This window comes from Meriones unguiculatus, chromosome X (assembly GCF_030254825.1).
Source record: "Meriones unguiculatus strain TT.TT164.6M chromosome X, Bangor_MerUng_6.1, whole genome shotgun sequence".
Taxonomy (NCBI): Eukaryota; Metazoa; Chordata; class Mammalia; order Rodentia; family Muridae; genus Meriones; species Meriones unguiculatus.
Window position 1 is genome coordinate 76153783 of NC_083369.1, and position 23337 is coordinate 76177119.

A 23337-nucleotide genomic window follows, 5' to 3' on the forward strand; every position below is an offset into this window, starting at 1 on the left:
ATGGGTTTCATAAATAGAAAACATGGATAACAAAACCGCCAATGTCTACTCTCTCATTGACGTATGGGAGTATCCCCACTTTCTTAGCAGCTCTTTACACCCTATAGAAAGGTGGTAGGAGACAACGTCATTTCCAAGTATTTTTAATTATTAGCAAAACTGAACATTTTATATGCTTCTTCACCACTGATATTTCCTAAATTTTCTTATTTCGACTAGAGGATTTGACTAATGATTTTTTATTTCTTTTTTATCCCACATGTATGTGTGGATGCCAGAAGAGTAGTGTCTTCCTTGATTACTGCCTCCTTAGATATCAGAGCAAAGGATAGTCTAACTAACCTGTCCCTCACTCTCCAGCTCTGGCATTAAAGGCCAGATGCCAAACCAAAACCTCCTGGGTGCTGGGGATTGGAAATCTGGTCCTCACACTTGCATGCAACAGGTTCTACCCACTCAGCCATTTCTTTAGTCTCTTAAAGATGTACTTATCAATTAAAATGAACACTTAAAGATAAAATACTTTGTCATACTGGTTTCAAATGAAAATATTTTCACAAGTTTGTTTTTTATATTTTTAGAAATGTCTTTGCTGCTCACAGTACTTTTTAAAAGACATAATTGGATTCTAACTGTAGCCGAGTGCTCTCAGTTTGAGTTTGTTTCGTGATGATTAAGTTGAGTTTTGACAAAAGCTCTGGAGGGGCCGGTTCAGCTAATCCTATATTTAGCTGTGGGGAAAAATATGTGGGCTGGATATAAAGATTGTTTGGCTCATTACACTTTAAGAAGATGGGGGGGGGCAGGGATTAAAGCAGTATTTGCCAATTTTTTTCAGAATTTAGCCAATTCTCTGCCCAAATCTCTTAGATGTTAGTGGTGTTGGTAAACAAGTGAAGAGGATCTATGGAAAAGTACTGCTCTGGTCTGCACATGTATGCATGGTTTGGTTTTAATTATTCTTCTCCTCTTTCTTCCGTTACCCTCTCCCAACAACAATAAAAAGAACAGCCAGATTAGAGCTCTGAAGAGTAGGAGCAACCCTTGTTCCACAGAGGCCTGCTCCCATGTAGCCTGTTAGCACATCAAAGGCCTAGGTAGCTAAGAATATAATACCTGGGATCCTTCCAAACTCCAGAATTTGTCAGGGACTATGCTCAGGGTTACCATGATTGCCAAGGGTAGCTTCCACAGACTTCAAATAGAAAAAAATACTGCCAAGCAAAGAAACTTTGAACGGTATTCTGGTATTTTTATAGAAAAAAAAAAAAAAGAAAGAAAGCTAAACAAGAGAATGCCATTTGCTGATGCCTTGTGACTAAGCATAATCGATGATTTCAAAAGAAAAAAAAAGAACAAATGCAAATTCTGGTGATTTGAGCCCCAGATTTTGAAGAGTAGACAGGCCTGTGACCTGACTGGCTGTCCTTTGGTTATCAGTCCTGCCGTTTGGGGGCAAGAATTGGAGGAAAGCCATCCCAAAATGGATGTTCTCAAGTTGAAAACGAGTAGTCTGGGACTGTAAGGTAAAAAAAGAGTTGAAGGCATGAGTTTTCGGTATCTTAAGACAGCTTCCTGATCCTGAGGGTACGGCCAGCTGAATATGAGGGGCTTTTAAATGGGAGAAAAAAACAAGAAGCAAAATAAATACGACCCCATTTTAACCGACGTCATTTGCCGCAAGCAACGACCCTAGAAGTAAGGCTCTCCTACAGGGTCGGTTGGAAGTTACCCACTGTACACCCGAGAGACTGTGCCGTGGGGCGGTGAGCTGCACTGTGCCATGAAACTGGGGCAGGGGCCCAGCAGGTAGAAGTGAGAGGTGGACTGGGCTCTAGGGCCTGGAACGCCAGAGCCACTGGACGAGCGACACTCAGACCCCGAAGCTACGTAGGGACCCTGAGCCTAGGCCAAGCCAGCCCGAGCAGGGCAGAGTGCTTAGGTGGCCATGAAGGGCGTGGCGTGCAGGCCCCGCCCCCTCGCGATGCTTTCCTTCCTCCGCCAGCCGCCAAGCGCTCCACTGTTCGCATTTGCAGAGAGGGAGGAGAAATCGGAGTGTTGGGGAGCTCTTGCCTAGCCCGGCCCAACCTTTGCTCCAGAGATCATGGCTGCCGAGGATGTGGTGGCGACTGGCGCGGACCCGAGCGACCTGGAGAGCGGCGGGCTGCTGCATGAGATCTTCACGTCCCCCCTCAACCTGCTGCTTCTCGGCCTCTGCATCTTTCTGCTCTACAAGATCGTACGCGGGGACCAGCTCGGGGCTGGTGGCGACAACGACGACGACGAGCCACCCCCGCTGCCTCGTCTCAAGCGGCGCGACTTCACCCCTGCTGAGCTGAGACGTTTTGACGGCGTCCAGGACCCGCGCATTCTTATGGCCATTAATGGCAAGGTGTTCGACGTGACCAAAGGCCGCAAATTCTACGGGCCGGGTACGGAGTCAGGGCCAGGGAACCCTGGAGACAAAAGAAGGGACCCTGGCATGAAGAGGGCCAGAGAGAGGCCAAGGGAGGTTGGGCGCCCCAGAGGGAGGGAGGGTCAGAGGAAAGGCGGGCAGCTGCCAGAATGGGCCAGGGGCAACAGGCGCTGGGGGCGGTAGGGGGAGTTGCGTATGGGCGGGGGGGGGGAATGGGGCACCCGAATTAGACTGAAGCTTGGAAGCCGCGGATGGGAGGGACAGCGAGGCTCGAAGGCCCAGGATGTTGAGGAAGTTTTCGAAGGTATCGGGATTTGGGGCGGGGGTCATGAAAAGGGGGGGGGGGAGGTTTCGGATTTGAGGAAAAGAAATGAAGGTGTCTCCAGAGAGGTCCAGACTCCTGAGAAGACGTGGAGGCCGATGACGCCGGAGGAGCCATGGTGGAATGTAAGGGGTGTGGAGAGAGAAAGTGGAGAAGGGGATTAGTGTCAGGTTGAAACACTGTTCCTGGTTGGGGGGGGAGATTGTGTGTGTGTTGTGTACAGTGTGTGCATGCGCGGTGGGTGCGTGTTTGGTGTGCACCGTTTGTGGGGGGGGGGCGTTTGGAATGTGGCATGTATCAGGTATGTATTTGGTATGTGTATGTGCTCGCTGTATGGGGTGAACTGAGAAGCTGGAAGCAGAACAAGCTTGATGGAGGGAAGGAGGCTAGTTGGGGGGACATGAAAGGCATAGTGTGGTGGACCATGGTAACGTGGTGAGATGATCAGAAACACCATATTTAGTGGGGTGGGGGAATTGGGAGGTGAATAAAAAACTTAAAAAAATAAAATTAAATGAAACCAAGGTGGGGGGGGGAGGAGGGAAGGTCCTGGGAAACAATAGGGTGAGGCTGTGAATCCCGATGGGTGGGGGGTGTCAGGAAAAGCCAACCAGAGAGAAAACAAGAAATGGACAGATGACTGCTGAACTGTTGGAAAGGATCCCTAGAGATGAGGTTTTTCCAAAGCGGATTGCCTATCAGAATCACCTGATGCTTGTGAAAAATACAGATTCCTGGCCTGATCATCCATAGAGGAAGGGCCGAAAAAAATCTACATTTTAATATACACTCCTGTAGTCGAAGTTGGGAATCAACAGAGCTTTCTAGAACATTTGGAGAGGAAGAAGAGGTTTCACTGCCTCCAATATGGATTCCCCTAAGCACTAGAAACTCGGGGTGTGTTCACATGCTCATTGGTCTGAGAGGGAAGAATAGCCAGCACTAATCCAAACCAGACATAACCCACTCCATTAAGTCTCCAGAGTCCAGCCAATCAAAATCACATGTGCAGAGGGTTTGAGCAAACTCTCACCTTTCATTTTTGCTTTCAGACATTTTAGAAAAATCTATTTTCTGTAGGCATGTAATGGCAAAATAATATGAAATCTACATATTATTTGCCACTATAGTATCACATTATCCATAAACAACCATGTAAATACCCATAATTATTAAGCTAAACCATAAGGTAGTCAGAACAAATGCACAAGGCATTGTCATATGGTTGTGGTTTGCAAAGTCATCACATGGATCCTCCATGCTTTCAGAGAGCACAACTGGAGTCAAGCTGTCTCCATTCTATACCAGGTAGGTTAGAGTTTGCAGGTGCATCCTGAGGAATATCATTGTGTGTACAGGAGTAACTACAAATACGAGTCAACCTGCATTCTACATTCTAGCCTGTTGTCACTGACCAGCTGTTTGACCTGGTACAATGCATTGTTGTCTCAGGGCCTTAGTTTTCCCTCTGGAAAAAAAAGCAAACACAGCCCAGTGTGAGGTCCCCAAGCAGCTGTTCTCCATTACTGAGTGGGCTCAGAAACAGTGATGATACCACAGTGCAAATATTTTCTGTTATACAGAGTACACCTAGAAATTATTCATTTGAGTGTCTGGTACTATATACGCAGAACTGTTGTAGGTGCTAGCAAGTAACAGTAAGCAAAACACACAAACCTCTGCTTACTAAGCATCTAGTTAATAGGCTTTGTAGTGAACAAAAATATATTCTCTAAGGATCATTAATAGTTGTTTTAGATCTTGTTTAAGTATTCATTACCAGTCCAGGGACCATAATTTCTAAAATGGTAGTGTCTAAACAAAATAATTTGCCTGTTTTTAAGCACTAGATGCTACTATTCCATTAGCAGTATATATTTGTGAAAAGCATATGAAGTTTTTTTCTTTTTTAACCTTTGCTAGTGGCAGCATGTAATGATAACTTTTTAAAAAGCCTTTATTTTAGACTCTTAATTGCATTTAAAAGTTGATCCTAAGAATTAAGTATATCTCAGCAGTAGAGTGCTTACCTAGTCCTACAAAAAAAATATCAGAAAAGTAAGAAAGAAAAACAGTTAGGTGGATTGAGGTTTCAGATGGCCACACTGTAATGAAATATGATTCAATCTCCTAGTTGGTATAATGATTTTAATGTCAGAGTTGCTATCCAGCCTACTTTTGGGAAAACAAGGCATTATTTAAAGTACACTGAATTCTTTTCATTTGCTTGTGCAATATTTAAATAACTAAACAACCACTTTAAGTGAATACAGAATGATCCAGAGCTCTAAGACAAAAGCTTGGTAAGATGTGATACATAATAGCATTTTCCAGGTTTTACAGGATTATTTGAAGGCACTGATTGCAGCCCTTTTGGTGAAAATTTTAGTGTTTTCACAACTGTTTATGCTTATCTTTATTCTTATAGTTAAAAACAGTACCAAAACTGACCTCCTTTACTGTTAGTTCTTTATTGATAGTGAAGGTTATATAACATGTGGGTAGGTTTTGAAACACTGATATTTGTAAAATGATTTCTCCTGCAGATGCCTTAGGGTTCAAGTCTTGCAACCAAAGATCACTTAAAACATATAAGAATATGTTGATAAAGAAATGTTTTCATTTACACCTTAGTGGTTAAGAAACCATAATTTGACTGGCTTGGCTCAAGCACCTAGAATAGAGCCAACTTATAGATACAAGTCTTTGAGCTGATTTCTAACCCATGGACTGTATATAATCAGTCATTCCCTATCAAGGCCACCCCAAAAAGAACCATTTATGCTTATATTAGATATGTACAGGTCATAGGAGATTGCAAATGACTTTTATGTCATTGTACTTATTGAAGTGACAGTATGTCTTTCAGTACAATAATCAAAGTGTCAGTATACATGTAGTTTAAGAATGGAATATGAAGCCAGGCAGTGGTGGTACACTCGCTTACTCCCACCACTCAGGAGGCAGAGGCAAGTGGATCACTGTGAGTTTGAGGCCAGCCTGGTCTACAGAGTGAGTTTTGGGACAGCCAGAGCTGCACGGAGAAACCCTGTCTCAAAGAAAAGAAAAGAAAAAGAAAAAACAGTATGTGAGCCACAGAGAAGTTACTATGTAGTAAAAACTCTATCTTTGGTTTCATTTTGTTTTTAAAGAGGGGCCATACGGGGTCTTTGCCGGAAGGGATGCATCCAGGGGCCTTGCTACATTTTGTTTGGACAAAGAAGCGCTGAAGGATGAGTATGATGACCTTTCTGACCTCACCCCTGCCCAGCAGGAGACTCTGAGTGACTGGGACTCTCAGTTCACTTGTAAGCATTTCTTTATATTTTGCCCGGATCAAATTTCTACAAGTAATGCAGATTTACCATCAAACAATAATTATTACTAAGCACCTGAAACTTTCATGCATTTTGATAGGCTCCTGAATCTTGCATGGACCGCATTTGTGGCATAGAATAATGATAGCAGTGCTGAGTCACTTGCAATAATGGCACACCAATTTTTAGCTTGTCCTCTACAGCTTCTGATTTTGATGTGTAAGTTTTTGCAGAAAGGTCTATAGATTCCATACTGGCATTTGGGCGATAGGGGAAGGAACAGAGGGATTTTCATAAGCCCTCTCTTCTCACACTTAATGTTTCAAAGCAGCCCACAGCTCCATTGAAGAATGGGAGACTTGTGTTCTGCCAAACAGCTTCTCACTGAATCTAATTTAGCTGAACCATAAATTAGGCCTCATCTATAAATGCTGCTTATAATCTGATCAGCAATAATGGTGTCTGTATTGTTTTTTAAAGAAAAAAAGAAACACTTGTTTCAGGCTTATGTATCAGAGAAGGGTAAATTCTTTAGAGTTGAGGTAGAAATAAGGGGTGAAATTCAGATCATGAGAATGCAGGAACTGGCTTTGGCCAAAAAGTCCCAAGGGTTAAGTGATCATTTTGTGATTACTTCCCTGGCACAGATTTGAACCATAATAATTTTTTTCCAGATTTTATGAACTGTGTGTGAAGACCTTGGCCACTTAGTTTGAGGAAGATGTTTTGGGGTATAGGGGAAACTTTATTTTCTGATTTCCACAGTCAAGTAGTACATGCTTTTTTGACTATATCTATCTTTTAAAGAATAACCTGAGAGAGTTCTTGGTTAATGATTAGCCAGATGTGACACTAACTTTTGAGTTTGGATCCTGAACAGACCAAATATAACTCTCGGGTCAGGACACAAATCTTTGGACTTTGAAGACAGACCAGCTGATGAACATAATCACTAACATTTGCATCCCAAGATGCCTTTGTGATCATAGTCTTCTATATGAAACTAATGAGTTATAATTTATAACCCCCAAAGCTCTGTGTTCTAGGGCTTTCTGGCATCAGAGGGAAACAAGTGATTGTTTTCTTTTACCCACCACCCCTTTCACTTAGGACTCCCCAACACCTCAGCTACACTCAAAGTCATTCCCCTTAAAGCAGGTTTCACAGGTGCCACTTGGCTTTTATTTATCTTCCACTGTCCCAAGCCACCTCCAACACACACTTTTATGCAGTGTTCAAATAGGGAAGTTTTTGTTGTTCCCAAATATTATTTCACATAAAAGCATCTTTAGTTACCTGTTTAAACAGATTGGTTATTCCTCTCATTCCTCCCCATTTCAGAGGAAATATGCATTAATCCTGTATTCACTTGGTTATAATGGAGCTTGCAAATTCTGATTTCACACCTAAACCTCTTTATTCCAACATCTTCAATCCCTTCCTACTTCCTACCCCCAAATTCACAGTCAGGTCTTACTATAAATACTCTCAACAGAGTGCTCAGTTCATTTTGATACCATTTGACATTGCTTGCTGCTTTATATTTCTGTCTTTTGAACAAAACTCAGTTCCAGTTTTCACAAAGAATATGATAGAATCCTTTTAGACCCTTCAAGAAACCTAACACATTGCTGAGTATATTGTGTGGACCTCTCATAAATGTTTTAAAATGAAATAGTGATTTTTTTTTTTTTGTGTGTGTGTGTGTGTAAAGCATGAGAATGACCCTTTAATTACCCATAGCTTGTCCCCCAAGCTGGGAAGTCTCTCTCCTGCTGGCTTATCTACTTAACCATTATTCTACTCCATCACTATCTTAACACACTCTCCAACTTGCACCTAAGCACTGCTTCAGCTTTCTGTCGCTTTTCCCTCCTAAAGTAACCTGTCCACAGCTGTACTAGACTTGATTCCTGTCTGGTACTAATTTCTCAACTCTGGTTCATGCTGTAGGTCTCTTGTCATGTGGCTCTCCAGGCTCCCTTTTTGCAGTCTTCATTTTGGCTCACAGGCTGTCCAGTTGCTGCTTCATTAACAATGTTTCCAGTTTTCTTTGAAGTTATCTCATATCCTTTCCTTTAACTCCTAATGATCTTACCCTACTCCTCCATGTTTTCTTCACACCTGGCTCTCCATACCAGTCTCCTGGTTACCCGGCTTAACTGCTTTTACTGAAATCTGCCCTACATGTCTTTATGAGAATGATGCCAGAGTACTATTTTGCTGTGTCATTCTCTCTCTGTTATAAACTTTCAGTACCTTTGCCACCTATAGGTGAAGTTCAGATTTCTCAGGCCGGCTAATCAGGTCTTTCATAATATTCCCACACACATTAGTCAGACTTATCTCCTACTATTTCAAAATGCCAATTCTACTCCTGACCTACATGTTCTTACTGTTTCCCAGATATGCCTAGTCTTGCCTCTGTACCTTTGAATGTGTTTTCCTTTTTCTGGAAATGTTTCTTACCCAAAGTCTGTCCATACATTTCCCAAAACATTTCTTCCATGAAGTACTCTACAACCCCCAAATTCACAGTCAGGTCTTACTATAAATACTCTCAACAGAGTGCTCAGTTCATTTTGATACCAATTGACATTGCTTGCTGCTTTATATTTATTTCTGTCTCTTGAACAAAAGTCAGTTCCTGTTTTCACAAAGAATATGATAGAATCCTTTTAGACCCTTCAAGAAACCTAACACATTGCTGAGTATATTGTGTGGACCTCTCATAAATGTTTTAAAATGAAATAGTGATTTTTTTATGTGTGTAAAGCATGAGAATGACTATTTGTGGTTCTTTCTTTACCCCCAGTCAAGTATCATCATGTGGGCAAACTGCTGAAGGAAGGGGAGGAACCTACTGTGTACTCAGATGACGAAGAAGCAAAAGATGAGAATGCTCGGAAAAATGATTGAAGCATTCAGTGGAAGCATATCTATTTTTGTATTTTGCAAAATCATTTGTAACATTCTAGTCTGTCTTTAAAACATGGTGATTTCACTATTTAGAAAAGTTTTGAACTTGCTGTAAATTTTTTAAATTAACATTACTAGTGACACTGGTAAAATCAACTTGTCTTAGAATGCATGATGTGTGTGTCACAAATCCAGAAAGTCAACTGCAGTGCTGTAATGCAAATGTTAAAGCTGTTTTTCTTCTATCTGTAGTTAGAACAAACTGAATTGCAATTTGATTTTTCTGAGAGAAAGAGAAAACTTGGGTATTTCCACAAACTGCTCAAAATGGTAAATGTACTGAGAATGAAAAAGGATCAACTTCTAATCATGTTGTTCTCTGAAAACAAGCCCATTTTACTCAATTGACTTAACTGCATGATTATTGTTTTATCTACCTCTAAAGCAAATCTGCAGTGTTCCAAAAATCTATGGTATTCAAGAGAGATGTCCAGTAACAAAATGAAAATTCAATGATGGGCTCAGTTGGGGCAAACATATTGCCTGTGTTGGTGGGCTGATTTATCATCCTTGTCCCCATGTGGACATACTCCCACATATGGTAACTCACACACAGTAATTAGCAATTGGAACTAAAACGGCATCTGAAAATACAAAGTAGGGCTTTGCAAAAAGTAAAAATTTAAAAAATAAAATTCTGTTGCTTGTAGCAGAGCAATGGCTATGTGGTTATTGACCAAATGCAGATTTTGAGAGGGACATACAGGGCAGGAACAAGTGTGTGCTTTTCCAAAAACTTTCACCGTCATCTCTGAAGAATGAGAAAACACTACATGGCACTAGCTGAGTGATTTTGAAAGGAAAATACATTCCTAAGGTAACAGTCAAATCCTTCTGTTGTTACAAACCTGTAGTCACTTGGAAAGTAGTCAAGTGTCTAGGTCTTGGAGAATTCTCTTTTGGTTAATACTAAACCTAGCTTAACTGTAGATAAGTAGCTACAGTTGTATAAATTTGTAAAATTATTATATGAACTAGTGAGGTTTCAAACTCTTGTAATTTTAGTTAGTCATTGTATTTTCTTGTGAGTTGTGTTTAACGGTTTTATCTGAAATCAGAAAAAAAAATACAAAGTGCTTGGGTCAGTTAATAAAAAAGGTTTTACCCAGTATAGTCCGGCTAGCTTGTTTTAAAATTTTAAACCTAAGACCTGGGGTATGGGTAGTGCGGTGCAATGGCTGTCTTTTGGACATGACATGGTTGTTGCACTAATAAACTCACAGCACCGGGGTGGTTACCTCAAGATCAAACCAGCCAAAATTCAAGCACCAATTGAAGAGGAGCTCATACTCTCTCCCCATTGAAGAGCTACTGGTAGTTAATGGCAACTAAGGTAGGGATAGTCAATTTTTCTTTGAAGGCATGGCCACTAGTGGGTTACTCATGTTGCAGTACCTTGTACTCATATGGACATACAGGCAGCCCTAATTAGATGTAGTGAGGGGACATGTTGGGGAGAGTCCAGGAGAGGTAATGTTTAGATATGATCATAATACATAGTATTAAAATTCTCAAAAGATTAAATTTTAAAATGTAATAGTTAAATCCGATTTAGTCATTTGACTTTAGCTTAAAATTGAGTTTAACTTGGGTGTTGGACTTCTATGTGTGCTAAGAGGAACCACCATGTAATCCCAGCACTGGGAAACTGAGACAGGAAGACAGTAAGTTAAAGGCCTGCCTGAGGTACATAGTGAGGAGGAAGAAAGGAAACAAGTGGAGAAATAGTGAGCTGAGCAAATATAGTTAACTCTTGAATGATCAAAGACCAATTATGGTCCTAAGCTCCTTGGACTAGACTCCCCATTCCACACTCATATATTTTTGGACATCTACAAACTTTAAGTTTCACATGCAACTGAGAGAATGAGATGAAATGAAATTCCATAGAGTCATTTTGCTACCATTTAACAGCACTGATTAAGCATACTATGACAAACAATGGGGGGGGGGGGGCGGAATATATCTGTAATTCCAGCAGTTGGGAGTCTTAAGCAAGAGGATCAGGAGTTCAAAGCCAGCCCAGGCCACAAGTGAGACCCTGTCTCACAAAGATGTACTGAGTGTTTAGCCCTAAACATGATATTTATAATCCCACCCACCACCACCACTAAGGCTCAAGGGTCATCACTTAAGAGGAGGCAGAAAACAGAAGCCGGAGGATAAGGAAGAATGCTGTGACATGCTGTCTTCTGGGCATGCATAGCTATCATAGGCATTCACAGCAGCTGTAGTTACCTGCCCAAGATCAAGCCAGCCAAAATCCCAGTACAAATGGTGTAAAGGATCTCCAGGTTCCACCCTATACTGATGAGCTATTGGCAGAGATAGTTGCTTTGGGAGGGGAAATTATTCTTTGAAGGTGTAGTTTACCAATAGATTTCCCATACTCCAATGGATGACCTCCACACATATGTACAGACGGACAGCACTAGACTTAGTGGATTATTAAAAAAAAAAAAAAAAAGAGAAAGAGATTAAGTTGGAAGGGGGCATGTTAGGAATACCAGGAGAGGGGCTAGAGAGATGGCTCAGAGGTTAAGAACACTGGCTCCTCTTTCAGAGGACTCAGGCTAAATTCCCAGCACCCACATAGCAGCTCACAACTGCCTGTAATTCTTGTTCCAGGGGATCCGACTTGCTCACACATGTAGGCAAAACACCAATATGCATAAAATAAAAAATAAATTAGCTGGGCAGTGTTGGTGCACACCTTTAATCCCAGCACTCAGAAGGCAGAGGCAGATGGATCTCTGAGTTTGAGGCCAGCCTGGTCTACAAAGAGCTCCAGGACAGCCAGTACTACACAGAGAAACCCAGTCTCAAAACAAACAAACAACAACAACAACAAAAACAAAAACAATAAAAGGAAAAAAAAATACAAGGGGAAATAGAAGAAAGAAGTAGGGGACAGATAAGACCATATTTCATTGTATACTTGTATAAAATTCTCAAAAATAATTTTTAGAGTACCTAAAGAAGGATAATTGAGTCTAAGGGCAATTTTAGTTTATCCAAAATGAAAAATAAACTGGCTTTTGGTTCCTTTAACTCTGACAGTCAGTTCCTATCATAAAGGAGAAAGAAGTAGAATTAAAATATTGAAATGAGTTGGAAATGTTATAGGTATGTATTGATATACCCAATGCAATGATCAGTCAATAGGCACTATTGTCACTATTGACAATTTTATTTTTAAATATATGAAAATTAAATGTATATCACTGTTCTAACAATGCAAATAAGCAAAGAGCTACATTTGTGCAACATATCCTACTACAGACAGAAACTTCTCCCCAAAATGGAATCAATCAGCATTTATTTTAAAATTAACACATTAGACAGTTTTGCAACAAAAACACATTGATTTGGTTGCGTTTTCAAAATGCCTAGATTACATGGCTTTCTACCTGAGAAATTCAAACAAATGATCAAAGCACATTAACAGACTTTTCCTTTACAGGATTAGCAGCACATACAAGGAAAGCATACGAAACCCCTATTTAAACAAAACAAGTTCAGGCCTTTGATAAGACAAAAAGATATGAGAAAATACTCTTCACAACAATATTAAGAACAAAAGTGGTCATAACATTTTGTTCCATTACATTCTTTACTAAGTCACTGAGTGACAAGCACAGAGGAAGATATTACCTTTCTCATGGAAGGCCTACACCAAAAAGGGGTTGACACAAATCTACAATGCATTACCACAGACAGGCACAAGACTCCAGGGTTCACCGAAAGCAGTAGTTTTACTTGTAGGCCCCAGGAGAGCATTCAGCAAACAAAAATTTAAGACAAAAGTGCTGCATCAAAATGACTTAGCACCACGTCTATTACAGAAAAAAAAAAAAAAAAAACAAAAACACGAAAAAACTTTGCACATGCTGCTGAAATCTGTAATCTTATTTATTTTTACTGAGCAAAAATGCCTAAAGTCTCACAAGAAAATTATCAAATAAGGAAAGAAATTGAGTGTGTTTTTTTTTGTTTGTTTGTTTCAAAACAATCAGCTGCTTTCTATTACAAATTCATAATGTTTTTTTGTTTGTTTGTTTGAATGGAATAAAATGTGAAGGAGGAAAAAGAGGCAGATTTTTTCTTGGAGGAGAATAATATGTTTCCAGAAAACTCTCTGACAAAATATGAGCTGTTAGTACTTTTAAAGGCTACTTTGGGCAACAGTACTTTGAACATGAATAGTCACTGCGAGTCCTCAAAAACAAAACAAAAAAAGGCACTCTGGCCACATGAGCAGTCCGTTGAATTCAACAAGTCAAACCTACTTTTAAAAGCGAAACCAACCACTAGCTTGAAAGTGGAATTGAACATGAGAAGCAGCATACTATTCACTTGTTTCTTAGTAATGCACGTGGATCGTTACATTCCTTTATGAACTTTTAAGTGATTGGACATATCTCTCTTTGGATATGAATATGCAGATCAATTAAATAGCCTGTGGCTTTTGCTTCAGATGAACTGTAAGCACTGTGGATGCCAGGTTGCTGCTCATGGGGCAGTTTATGGACACACCGGTCATGATAGGAAGAAGCCCCACAACCTGGCATCTTACCTGCCTCCACTAGCACATGCTTTCCTGCAGAACGTCAAATGAAAAGTGCCATGAAAATGCTGCCCTTCGTGGGTTCCGTGGATTCTAAATAACTCTTCCTGTTGCAGATGGTCTATTGGGAAAATGAAGGTCAACTAACTGCCCTGAGGTCCTGAATCCAGTGTAAGGCAGAAGAGTCGGCCAAGCTTGCTACAAGAACATGCACTGCACTAAGGAGTACGTCTTCAGGAATCTACAAACATCTCAATTTAAAAACATATTTAAGAAGTCCAAAACGAGTTGGCAAAAAGATAAATCACGTATTTAACATCGTTTACAAATTCTGCGCACATAAAATTTTTCCTCAGCTGCAAAATTGTGGGCTTTTCTTTCAACTCTTCCTAACTCCATGGCATTGATAAGGATTGAGGAGGCACTTGTTACTGTTTTATAAAAGTCAGTTTGGGGGATAGTCAGTGACTTTTTACAAACTGATGTCACCCAACCCTGAGTGAAAGGATTACAAAGCCTGAAGTAGAATACTGTCACAACTTTTCTTCCCAAGTGCCATTATCAATTCACCAGGATTTTTTTTTTTATATTTCTTTTTGCAAATCCCTCTGGGTTTTATAAATTCAATCCTGGTGTTTTGATGGAAAGATATGGGCTTCATAAAAAAAAAAAAAAAAACAAACCAAGAAAAATTCTAACAGTCCCATCTACTTAACCATCAAAGGGTAATCAGCCCCTTTTAGATTCTTCTTCTAGAACTGTGTGTAAATGAATGACTCATTGAGTACTATGAACATACTCATTTCCTTCTGATGGGTCTTCATGAAATCTAAAGCCATGAAATCTATCATGTGTTCTAACCTCTGGATTTCTTCTTTATTTAGAATTATGAAGTATATTTTAGCAAAGATTGTTACCATACATAGTGTTTCTGACCAAATCTATAAACACATCAAAAGATGCCTATTTGTCCTCTTTGAAGATAGATGATGAATGTTATGACAGCATAAGAGCAATAGAAAGCTAAGTCAGCCTTCTTAATGCGAATCTTCTCCTTCACTGGCACCAAATTAAAGCTTAAAATAAAGTCTGTCCTTGAATAATGAAGTTTTGCAATTACATTATTTCACCAAGCTTCAGAATATACAGGGTTTTTTACTTCCAAAATTGCTGACATACCTGCAGTCATACTTTAATTCATACTTTAAACTTTGGCAAGAGGAACAACTTTTACACTTGACCCTCTTCTAGTTTTTGCTCTGTGGTTGTTAAAACAGCTATATTTGGTTTGAAGTTTGTCTTTTCATCAATTGTTTCTTGTAAATAAGGGTGTTTCTGATCAAAGTGGCCATTAGAACAGTTTAAAATACAGAAAGCCAGAGAATGTCTCCTAAGTAGCGTCCATATCTCAATGTGCTCCTGGTTGTAATCATGACTGTCATAATAATTATCAGAATCAAGCATGTAATTTTCAGAACTTTCAAATCTTTTACACCTTCTTACATTCTGTTATATTCTGACATCCAGGGATTCTGCCTTTTTCTGGAGAAATATCCCAAATGGAAAGCTCTAGCATGTTTTGGCGGTATTAACGACAGATGTAGGGGCCTATATTTCACATTCTGGTCAATCGTACTAATAACTCTCCTCCTCTTTCTTGTGCTGCTCTCAACCTCATTGTTGAAAATGGATTCGTAGTAGTAGCCTTCATCAAACATGTATCTGGGGGGTAGGTTTTCTCTAGTTTTTCTCATGTTCTTGTCAACTTGAACAGAATCACATTCATCCTCATGCCACGAATAGCTCAGTTCGTACTTGGACCTTTTACCAGGCGCCCTAACTTTGTGCTTGGAGGATCTCTCCTCACTGTCATGTTTCCACTCTGCTGACCTACTTTTCCGTTGTTTGCAAGTAATGGTTTTGTCAGTACCATGAGGTCTTTTGTCTGGGGAGCTAGAATAGACAGCCACAGACCTTTCTTCCTCTTCTTCATTTATGCTAAGATTTTCACTGAAGCACTCAGAATCACTACTAATTTCCTCCAAGAAGTCTGCCAATGGCAAACCTACATCTACTGACCTTACTGATGAAAAAACTGGACTTCTTCCTGTGTGTTGAGGATCTTTGACTCCGTGACTGTGAATCTTTTCCACAGGATAGCTCTCTTCATCAGTTTTGTACAGGTGATTATCAGTTTCACTTGCTATATCCTTGTAATGGTCTTTGAATTTCTTAGTAAATTTTTTGACATCACTGATTTTGCTTGTCTTCTTTGACTTACTCTCAGGATCTTTCATATACACCTCTGACCAACCCTGCTCCTGATCCTCTTCTTTCCCTTCCAGGCTCTCCACCTCACTCAGACTGTCTGAGTGGCACCTATGTTTTCTTAAATTGATCTGAAAGCCATCCCCCTTAGCGTAGACATTTCTCTGCCACTGATACATGCTTGTTGAGTGACTTGTTTCAAGACAGAATCGGGCATACTCTGGAGTCTGATAGTAATTTAATAAATAGTGAATAAATTCATCTGTTTCGTAGATCTTCTGTTTCCTGCCATGGTTTATCACAGTTTGTCTAAAAGAATATGATTCATTAAAACTGTCCTCATCTTCTTTATCAAGAGAATGATCCAGAATTATTGTACTCCGTGAAGAATTCTGGTCAGAGATCAAACTGTAATCATACTCATTAGTCAACACTTTTCCAATTTCCTCTTTTCTTGTCGAGTATCTTATTTGTTTAGTGTTAGAACCGTGGAAAGATTTCTGTAACTGAGTTCTTTTCTTTACTTTTTGTTTTTGTTTCCTGTCAGGCTTGGAAACCTGACGGCTTGACATTTCTTCCCAATCTAGAAAAGGCTGAGTGTTTAATTCTTCTTCCTCTGGAGATCTCATTGTAGTCCCTAGGGTGTGATGAACTTCAGGTTTCATAATATTAACCTCCTGTGTGTTACACTGTGTGGATCCCTTTAAAGAAAAAAAGAAAGATTTCATGATCTTTTATGAAAACACAAATGGGGCCAGCAAGATGGCTCAGCAGATAAAAGTGTCTGCAGCTAAGCCTGACAACCTGAGTTCTAACTCATATGTGACAGAGGAGAGAGCTGACCTCTGCAAGTTTGTCCTATGACCACCACACACACTACCACCATGGCATGCAGCCCCTCTCCACTCACACACAAATAAATAAACAAACAAATGTAACAAATAAGTGTAAGCAAATAAATGTAAACAACAATTCAAAACTAAACACAATGACATTGAAATTTTCCAAAAACATAGCTGATGTAGCTCAATACTGTACTGAGGAAACAGTACTAAATTAAATGTTTTTGTCTAATATGACCTGCTTTTATAAAATTTGTGATCATTCTTATGCTACAGAATTTAAAGTACCTTGTTCTTTTTATTTGCTCAAAAATTGCCTTACAACAGGTGCTAGATAAAGAAAGAGGAATAAAGAATGCTCTAGAGCCCTCACGGGAAACCCTAATACCAGAAAAGATAAATGGGTGAAAAGTTTCCAACGAGGTCAACTGGTTTAATAAATAAACTGTCCCTCTATTTCATATTCCAATCTTTTTCTATGGATTGCCAGTTGAGGCTGTCTCAGACTTGAGCCACCTGGCCTGCCCTGTTAAGATGGAAGACAGAGGGAACAGAGATACACCTTACAAAGTCAGAAAAGAAAAGTGGAAAATAGATTTGCCTTTCGTCAAGTTGGATGCAACCTGTTCTGCAGAGTAAGGGAGAGAAGATGCCTCCATACCCATCCCCAGGACAGTATGCTGTGATTCCCACTGATGTCTGCCACACATCAGGGCACAGAACCTCCCTAGTGCCTTGTAATCGGTTTAAGTATTAATGGGTTCCAGAATTATGCTCCATACCCATTTAAAGAGGTAGATTCTACAAAAAGAGTCACACTTGGACACCATTAAGGTAAACTAAAAACCAGTCTAACTGGGATTGCTATCAATAATACAATTGTGAGATTGTTTTTCCTGATCCTGTTTTTACCAAGTTTAGTTATCTATAGTAATGGGCAAGAGATCAACATGGCAAACAGAAATAAAATTCACTTGATAGAATAGTGGCAGCAATCATTCCACAAAGTTTAAAACACTGCATATGAACTTTTAAATGGATATTTTAGAAACATCTCTATTATTCCAAAGTATCTATGATTCTGCCTATCTCTAGGACCCTATAAAGGGAGAGAAATATCTTGGCGAAATGAAAATCTCTAACAAAAATAATTAATCTGTGAGTTAATAAATTTCTTACCAGATAGTTCAAGAGAAGGCTATTATGAGTTTGACAAGGCTCAATGTTCTTTTCCCTTTTCACCCAAACCTACTACAGATAGACGGATAAATACACTTAATAGAAAGCTAGAGATCTAACACCCATGCCACACCCACCCTTTGATTCCTGTCATAACCATAAGGAACTCAGAAAAGAAGATGAAGTAGCTAAAGTGTTCTGAAGTTTAGAAGCACAAAGTGAGGGCAGAGTTGAGACAGGACTGCTTTAGAGACTGCTCTGGAAATCCATGGTTGGCCTTATGTGAAAGCCCAATGAATGGAAACCCCTATGAATGCCAGGAGTCTGCCACTGGTTGGTGGGACAGTACTTAAAGCTGAAGGCTGGGCTTCAGAAAGAATAGTGCCTGCCCAAACAGAAGAGAATAATTAGCAAACAGTCTTACTTCAATCTTCTTCAGGAGGACCCGGAGCAAACGAAGGGCCTCAACCCGCCTCTGAGCCAGCAAGTACTTCCGCTCCTCCCACTCTTCCAAACAGTCCAGCTCCTGCTGAGCCTCAGCCTTGGCTTTCACCTTCTCCTTTCTTTGCTGGTGTCTGTCTCTTTCCTTCAGAGCTCGCCTCCTCTCCCTGGCCTTCCTTCTCTTTTCTTGGGCTTTCCTTATTTCATCTTTTCTTTTCCTGCACAACAATGAAGATTCATGATTTACTCAAGCAATAATTATTAGCCATTTGGTCTTACACCCATCCCCCGACCCTGGAAGACTAATAATCATTTAATTTAGGCTTCCATAAACCTATGACTGATAAGCTTGGGACCTAGAATTGACAATTCATGGTAAATAATAATAACAACAATAACCAGGGGCAGGGGAGATAGCTCAATCAGATTCCCTTGTGCATACAAGGACCTGAGTTGATGTGATATGCATACCTTTGATCCCAGTGCTGGGAAGGAGGAGACAGGTGGGTCCCTGGGACTCACTGACTACATAGTATTTAGCAAGTTACAGGCAAGTAAAAGATCCTCTCTCAAATAAATAAATAAATATTAATAAATAAAAAACACAAACTGGTAGACAGCATCAGAGGAATGACACTTGAGATCTTCTGGTCTAAACACACACATATATACACAAACACACATACACAAAGGTATCCACTCGCGTAAGGACATACGTACAAAAGAAAAAAAAAATACATGCCCCCTAAAATAATTTTTTTAAAAAAAGTGGGTAAAAACAAATGTGTAAAAGATACCTTGTGGACATAGAAGGAAGGACAGAAAGAAGAGAAGGAAAGATAGCTTTAGCACTTTGATGTGATATCAAAGATGAATAGGCAAGAAAATGAACAGCGGATTCTATTCTGAAGGCAGAAAAAGGGGCTATGGTCTGAACCACAAAACTAATTCTGGGAGAGCTGAAAAACTCAGAAAAACAAACAGGTCATGAAACCAGATCCCAGGCAGGGGAAGAGAACCTGGAATCTCAAACATAGTATGCCTTAGTAAAATGGGGATGATAGTCCCAACTACAGAAGGCTACACAAGCTTTACGTCTAGGTGGAAGATTTAATGTGACACTGATTCCTCCTGCATGCTAGATCTACATTAAAGACAAAATCCATATTGCTATGCTCCTTACTTATATGTTGAGTGAAGGATGACCATTTGAGACTGGACATGCACAAGGCTCAGACTGGGTAAAACATAGTGAGAGGCGGGCCCCACCCTTTGTGACAAGGGATAGACTCCATCACCTAGAAATAGCCATGGGAACTCAAGGCCCAGAGCAGTGGGTAGCCACCTCTCTCTCCCATGGGTTTCAGTCAGTGGGGGCTGAGAACGCTGAAAGCTCAGGTCTAGTGGGCTTCTCTCAATTTCTACAGCATCCTTCCTCTTACAAGTCATTTAATGCATTACATGACTTGAAAGCACCCAGACCCATACAACTTCAGTAAGAAGCTCAACACTCTGATTGCTTCTCCACTGGGCAATACATTCAGAAGACATTCCTTAGCTTGGATATTACTCCCACAGGGTATACAAATAAGAAGGATTAAGACAGGGCAGAGACTGAAGGAATGGCAAACCAATGACTGGCCCAACTTGAAACGCACCCCATGAGAGAGAGCCAACCCTTTACACTATTAATGATATTGTACTATGCTTGCAGACAGGAGCCTAGCATAACTATCTTCTGAAAGGCTTCATCCAGCAGCTGATGGAAACAGATACAGAGACCCACAGCCAACCACTAGGCCAGTCTCAGGGAGTTCTCTGGAAGAGTGTGAGGAAGAACCAACGGGGTCAAGGACAGCACAAGAAGACCTACAGAATAAACTACCCTGGGCCCATGGGGTTTCACAGAGACTGAACCACCAACCAAAGAGTATGCATGGGCTGGACCTAGACCCCCTACACATATGTAGCAGATGTGCAGCATGGTCATCATGTGGGTCCCCTAACAATGGGAGTACGGGCTATCTCTGACTCTGTTGCCTGTCTTTAGATCTCTTTCCCTTAGCTGGGCTGCCTTGTCTGTCTTCAGTGGGAGAGAAAACACTTAGTCCTGCTGCTACTTGAGGTGCCAGGGTGGGCTGGTACCCCTTAAGAGCCTCCCCGTCTTTGAGACTGAGGAGGGGGGCATGAGGGTGGGACTGGGAAAAGAGGAGGGGGAGGTTGTAGAGTAGATAGATAGATAGATAGATAATAATAATAATAATAATAATAACAAAAAAAAATAAGCAACAATTAGGAGTTTCTGCAACCAGTGAGCCTTTGCCTAGCCACACGCTGCGAAGTAGACAGAAATGGCTCCTGGTATGAAAAAAAGGGAAGCCCCTAAAGTGAATATAAATTCAATGACCAACTGAGCCTTGACAGCTCTGGGCTTAAACATTTTCAAAGTAGATATTAAGACTCACAACCAAATCTTTGGCAGAGTGCAGGGAATCATAAAAAAGGAGGGAGTTAATATGACCTGGAGAGGACAGGTGATCCACAAGGACCAAATATATCTGGGCACAGGGGTCTTATATGAGACTGTTTCTCCAAGGACCATATATGGATATAACCTAGAACCTTTGCTCAGATGTAGCCCTTTGTAGCTCAGTATCCAAGTGGGTACCCTAATAAGGGGAACAGGGACTGTTCCTGACATGAACTCAATGGCTGGCTCTTTGACCTCCCCTTTCCCCACTCCCCGAGGGAGGAGCAGCCCTGCTAGGCCACAGAGGACTTTGCAGCCAGTCCTGAAGATTCCTGATAAACCAGTATCAGATGAAAGGGGAGGAGATTCTCTTCTATCAGTGGACTTGGAAAGGGGCAGGGAGGAGATGAGGGAGGCGGGGGTGGGGGGTGGGATTGGGAGGGAAAGAGGGAGAGGGATACAGCGGGGATACAAAGTTAACAAACTAACTAATATTAAAAAAATAAAAATTAAAAAAAAGAAAATTAACAAGTGAAAATGTCTCTGTCGGGCTGGAGAGATGGCTCAGTGATTAAGAGTACTATCTGCTCTTCTAGAGGTCCTTGAGTTCAATTCTCAGCAATCACATGGTAGCTGACATCCATCTATAATGGGATCTGAAGCTCTCTTCTGTCATGAAGGCACATGTGCAAATAGAGTGCTTATATGTATAAATAAATACTTCTTTAAAAAACGAAAAAAGGGAATGTCTTCTTTAATTCTAGGTTCTCTGTACAGCTGAGTAGATTAATCTGTTTGCATAACAGCACTATACAATATTTGTTTCTATGGCTTTATGGTATATTTTGAAACTAGATAATATCTGGCCTCTAGATTTTTTTCTAAAGATTGTCTATCAATAGACTAGGGGAGGAACACGAGAGGGAAGAGGGAGAGAAGATGGGAAAGGAGGAGATAGGAGGAAAACAGATGGGATACAAACTTAATAAATTGTAATAAATAACAATAATAATAAAGAAAAAAGAAAGACTGAAAATAAACATTTTGAATGGTATGAAGACAGGAGATTTTAACTGACCACTCTCATCCATCTAGCAACTCTGATTCAAAAGGACTTAGAAAGAAAGTGCCCCAATAGGTCATCATTATTTACTCACTTATTTAATGTGTATGGGTGTTTGGTCCACATGTATGTCTGAACTACCTGTCTGACTGGTGCAGTTACAGTTATGTGTGGCTAGTCTTTGCTACTTTGTGGTTTCTTTCCCCCATCCTTTATCTCCAACCCCCAGGTTAATCGCTATCAGTAGATAGGAGAGAAAGAAGGATAGAGGGGGAAAATGAGGGATACCTAAATCTAATTTCTTTGTTCCTTCTTTGAGTACAACTATTAAGGAACCACAACCAACCCCCCTGAATGACCACCAACCACCAACCCACCTCTTGGGGCCCTAGCATTTATATACCCTCTGAAAATTTCCCAGAATTCCAAACATCACACAATTCAGAAACTATCTCCAAACCAGGGATTAAATTTTATACTATTTCTGCATTTTTTTAAAGAAACCAAAATCCCAAAATTCTCACTACAGTTATAAGCTGCCACATGGCTCCTGGGAATTAAACCCAGAACAGAGAAGCCAGTGCTCTACAGCCTCCTCATTTTAAAATTTTAACTTTGTGTTTTCCCTTTTTATTCTAAGATTGTGTGTGTATGTTTCTCAACGGAGAGAGAGCCTACAGAAGAAAAGCATTTCCAGTTATGTATCTGAATGACTGAATATATAAAATATACAGAGAACTTTGAAGACTAACCATCAAAAATCAAATTATTCAATCAAATTATCCAGCTGGGTGTGGTGACACACATGTTTTTTTTAATTCAAGGACTTTAATTAGCTATTGTTGTTATACTCAATGAAATTGATAATATTATTATAAAAATAAAAAGGCAAAAAATTCTAAAGAAAAAAGATTTAAAGAAAAAAGACCTAGAAGGTATTTATGAGGACAATATGGAAACTCAATAACTGAAAAATATAGCATCTAAATTTTAAAATATATTGGATAGCCTTAACTACAGAATGAAATGGCTGAGGAAAAAGTTAGCAAATGTAAAAAACATAATCGATATAAATTATCTAATCTTACAAACAAACTAGAGTTATGGTCCAGTGGTATAGCATACTCACCTACCTTGTATGAGGTCAGAATTAAATCCCCAGCACCACACACATGTACACAAAGTTTTATACAGCCATGAGAAAAATAAAACAAAGCTTTTACATATGTATATTGTCTCTCAAAGGAGAAAATTTCCCCAAACATGCTGAAAATCATACAGTTAAATTCAAAAATCTCTAGATCACCAAATAAGATTAATTTTAAATTATCATACATAGACATATTATAATCAGATATATTTAAGAAAAAGTCTTGAAAGCAGCCAGAAAAGCTGTACTCATTTTAAGAGAGCAATGACTAAATTTACCACTGACCTTGTCAGCCACTTCAGAGACCTGGTTGGCCTAACTAC

General features: G+C 40.0%; 2 protein-coding genes across 2 annotated transcripts in view; one reads left to right on the top strand and one right to left on the bottom strand.

Moving 5' to 3' along the window:
- Positions 1 to 1410: 1410 nt before the first annotated feature.
- Positions 1411 to 10145, top strand: Pgrmc1 (progesterone receptor membrane component 1). The gene is made up of 3 exons (XM_021662651.2): positions 1411 to 2432; positions 5891 to 6046; positions 8871 to 10145. The coding sequence occupies exons 1-3, from the start codon at positions 2105 to 2107 to the stop codon at positions 8972 to 8974; spliced, it is 588 nt and encodes a 195-aa protein (XP_021518326.1). The 5' UTR covers positions 1411 to 2104; the 3' UTR covers positions 8975 to 10145.
- Positions 10146 to 12324: 2179 nt separating this feature from the next.
- LOC110565066 (A-kinase anchor protein 17B) overlaps positions 12325 to 23337 on the bottom strand; it is a 33643-nt gene continuing 22630 nt past the window's right edge. The window contains 5 exon segments of the mRNA XM_060375755.1: positions 12325 to 14986; positions 14988 to 15007; positions 15009 to 15109; positions 15112 to 16570; positions 18315 to 18549. Of these exon segments, the coding sequence (XP_060231738.1) occupies positions 14953 to 14986; positions 14988 to 15007; positions 15009 to 15109; positions 15112 to 16570; positions 18315 to 18549 (1849 nt within the window). The 3' untranslated portion in view covers positions 12325 to 14952.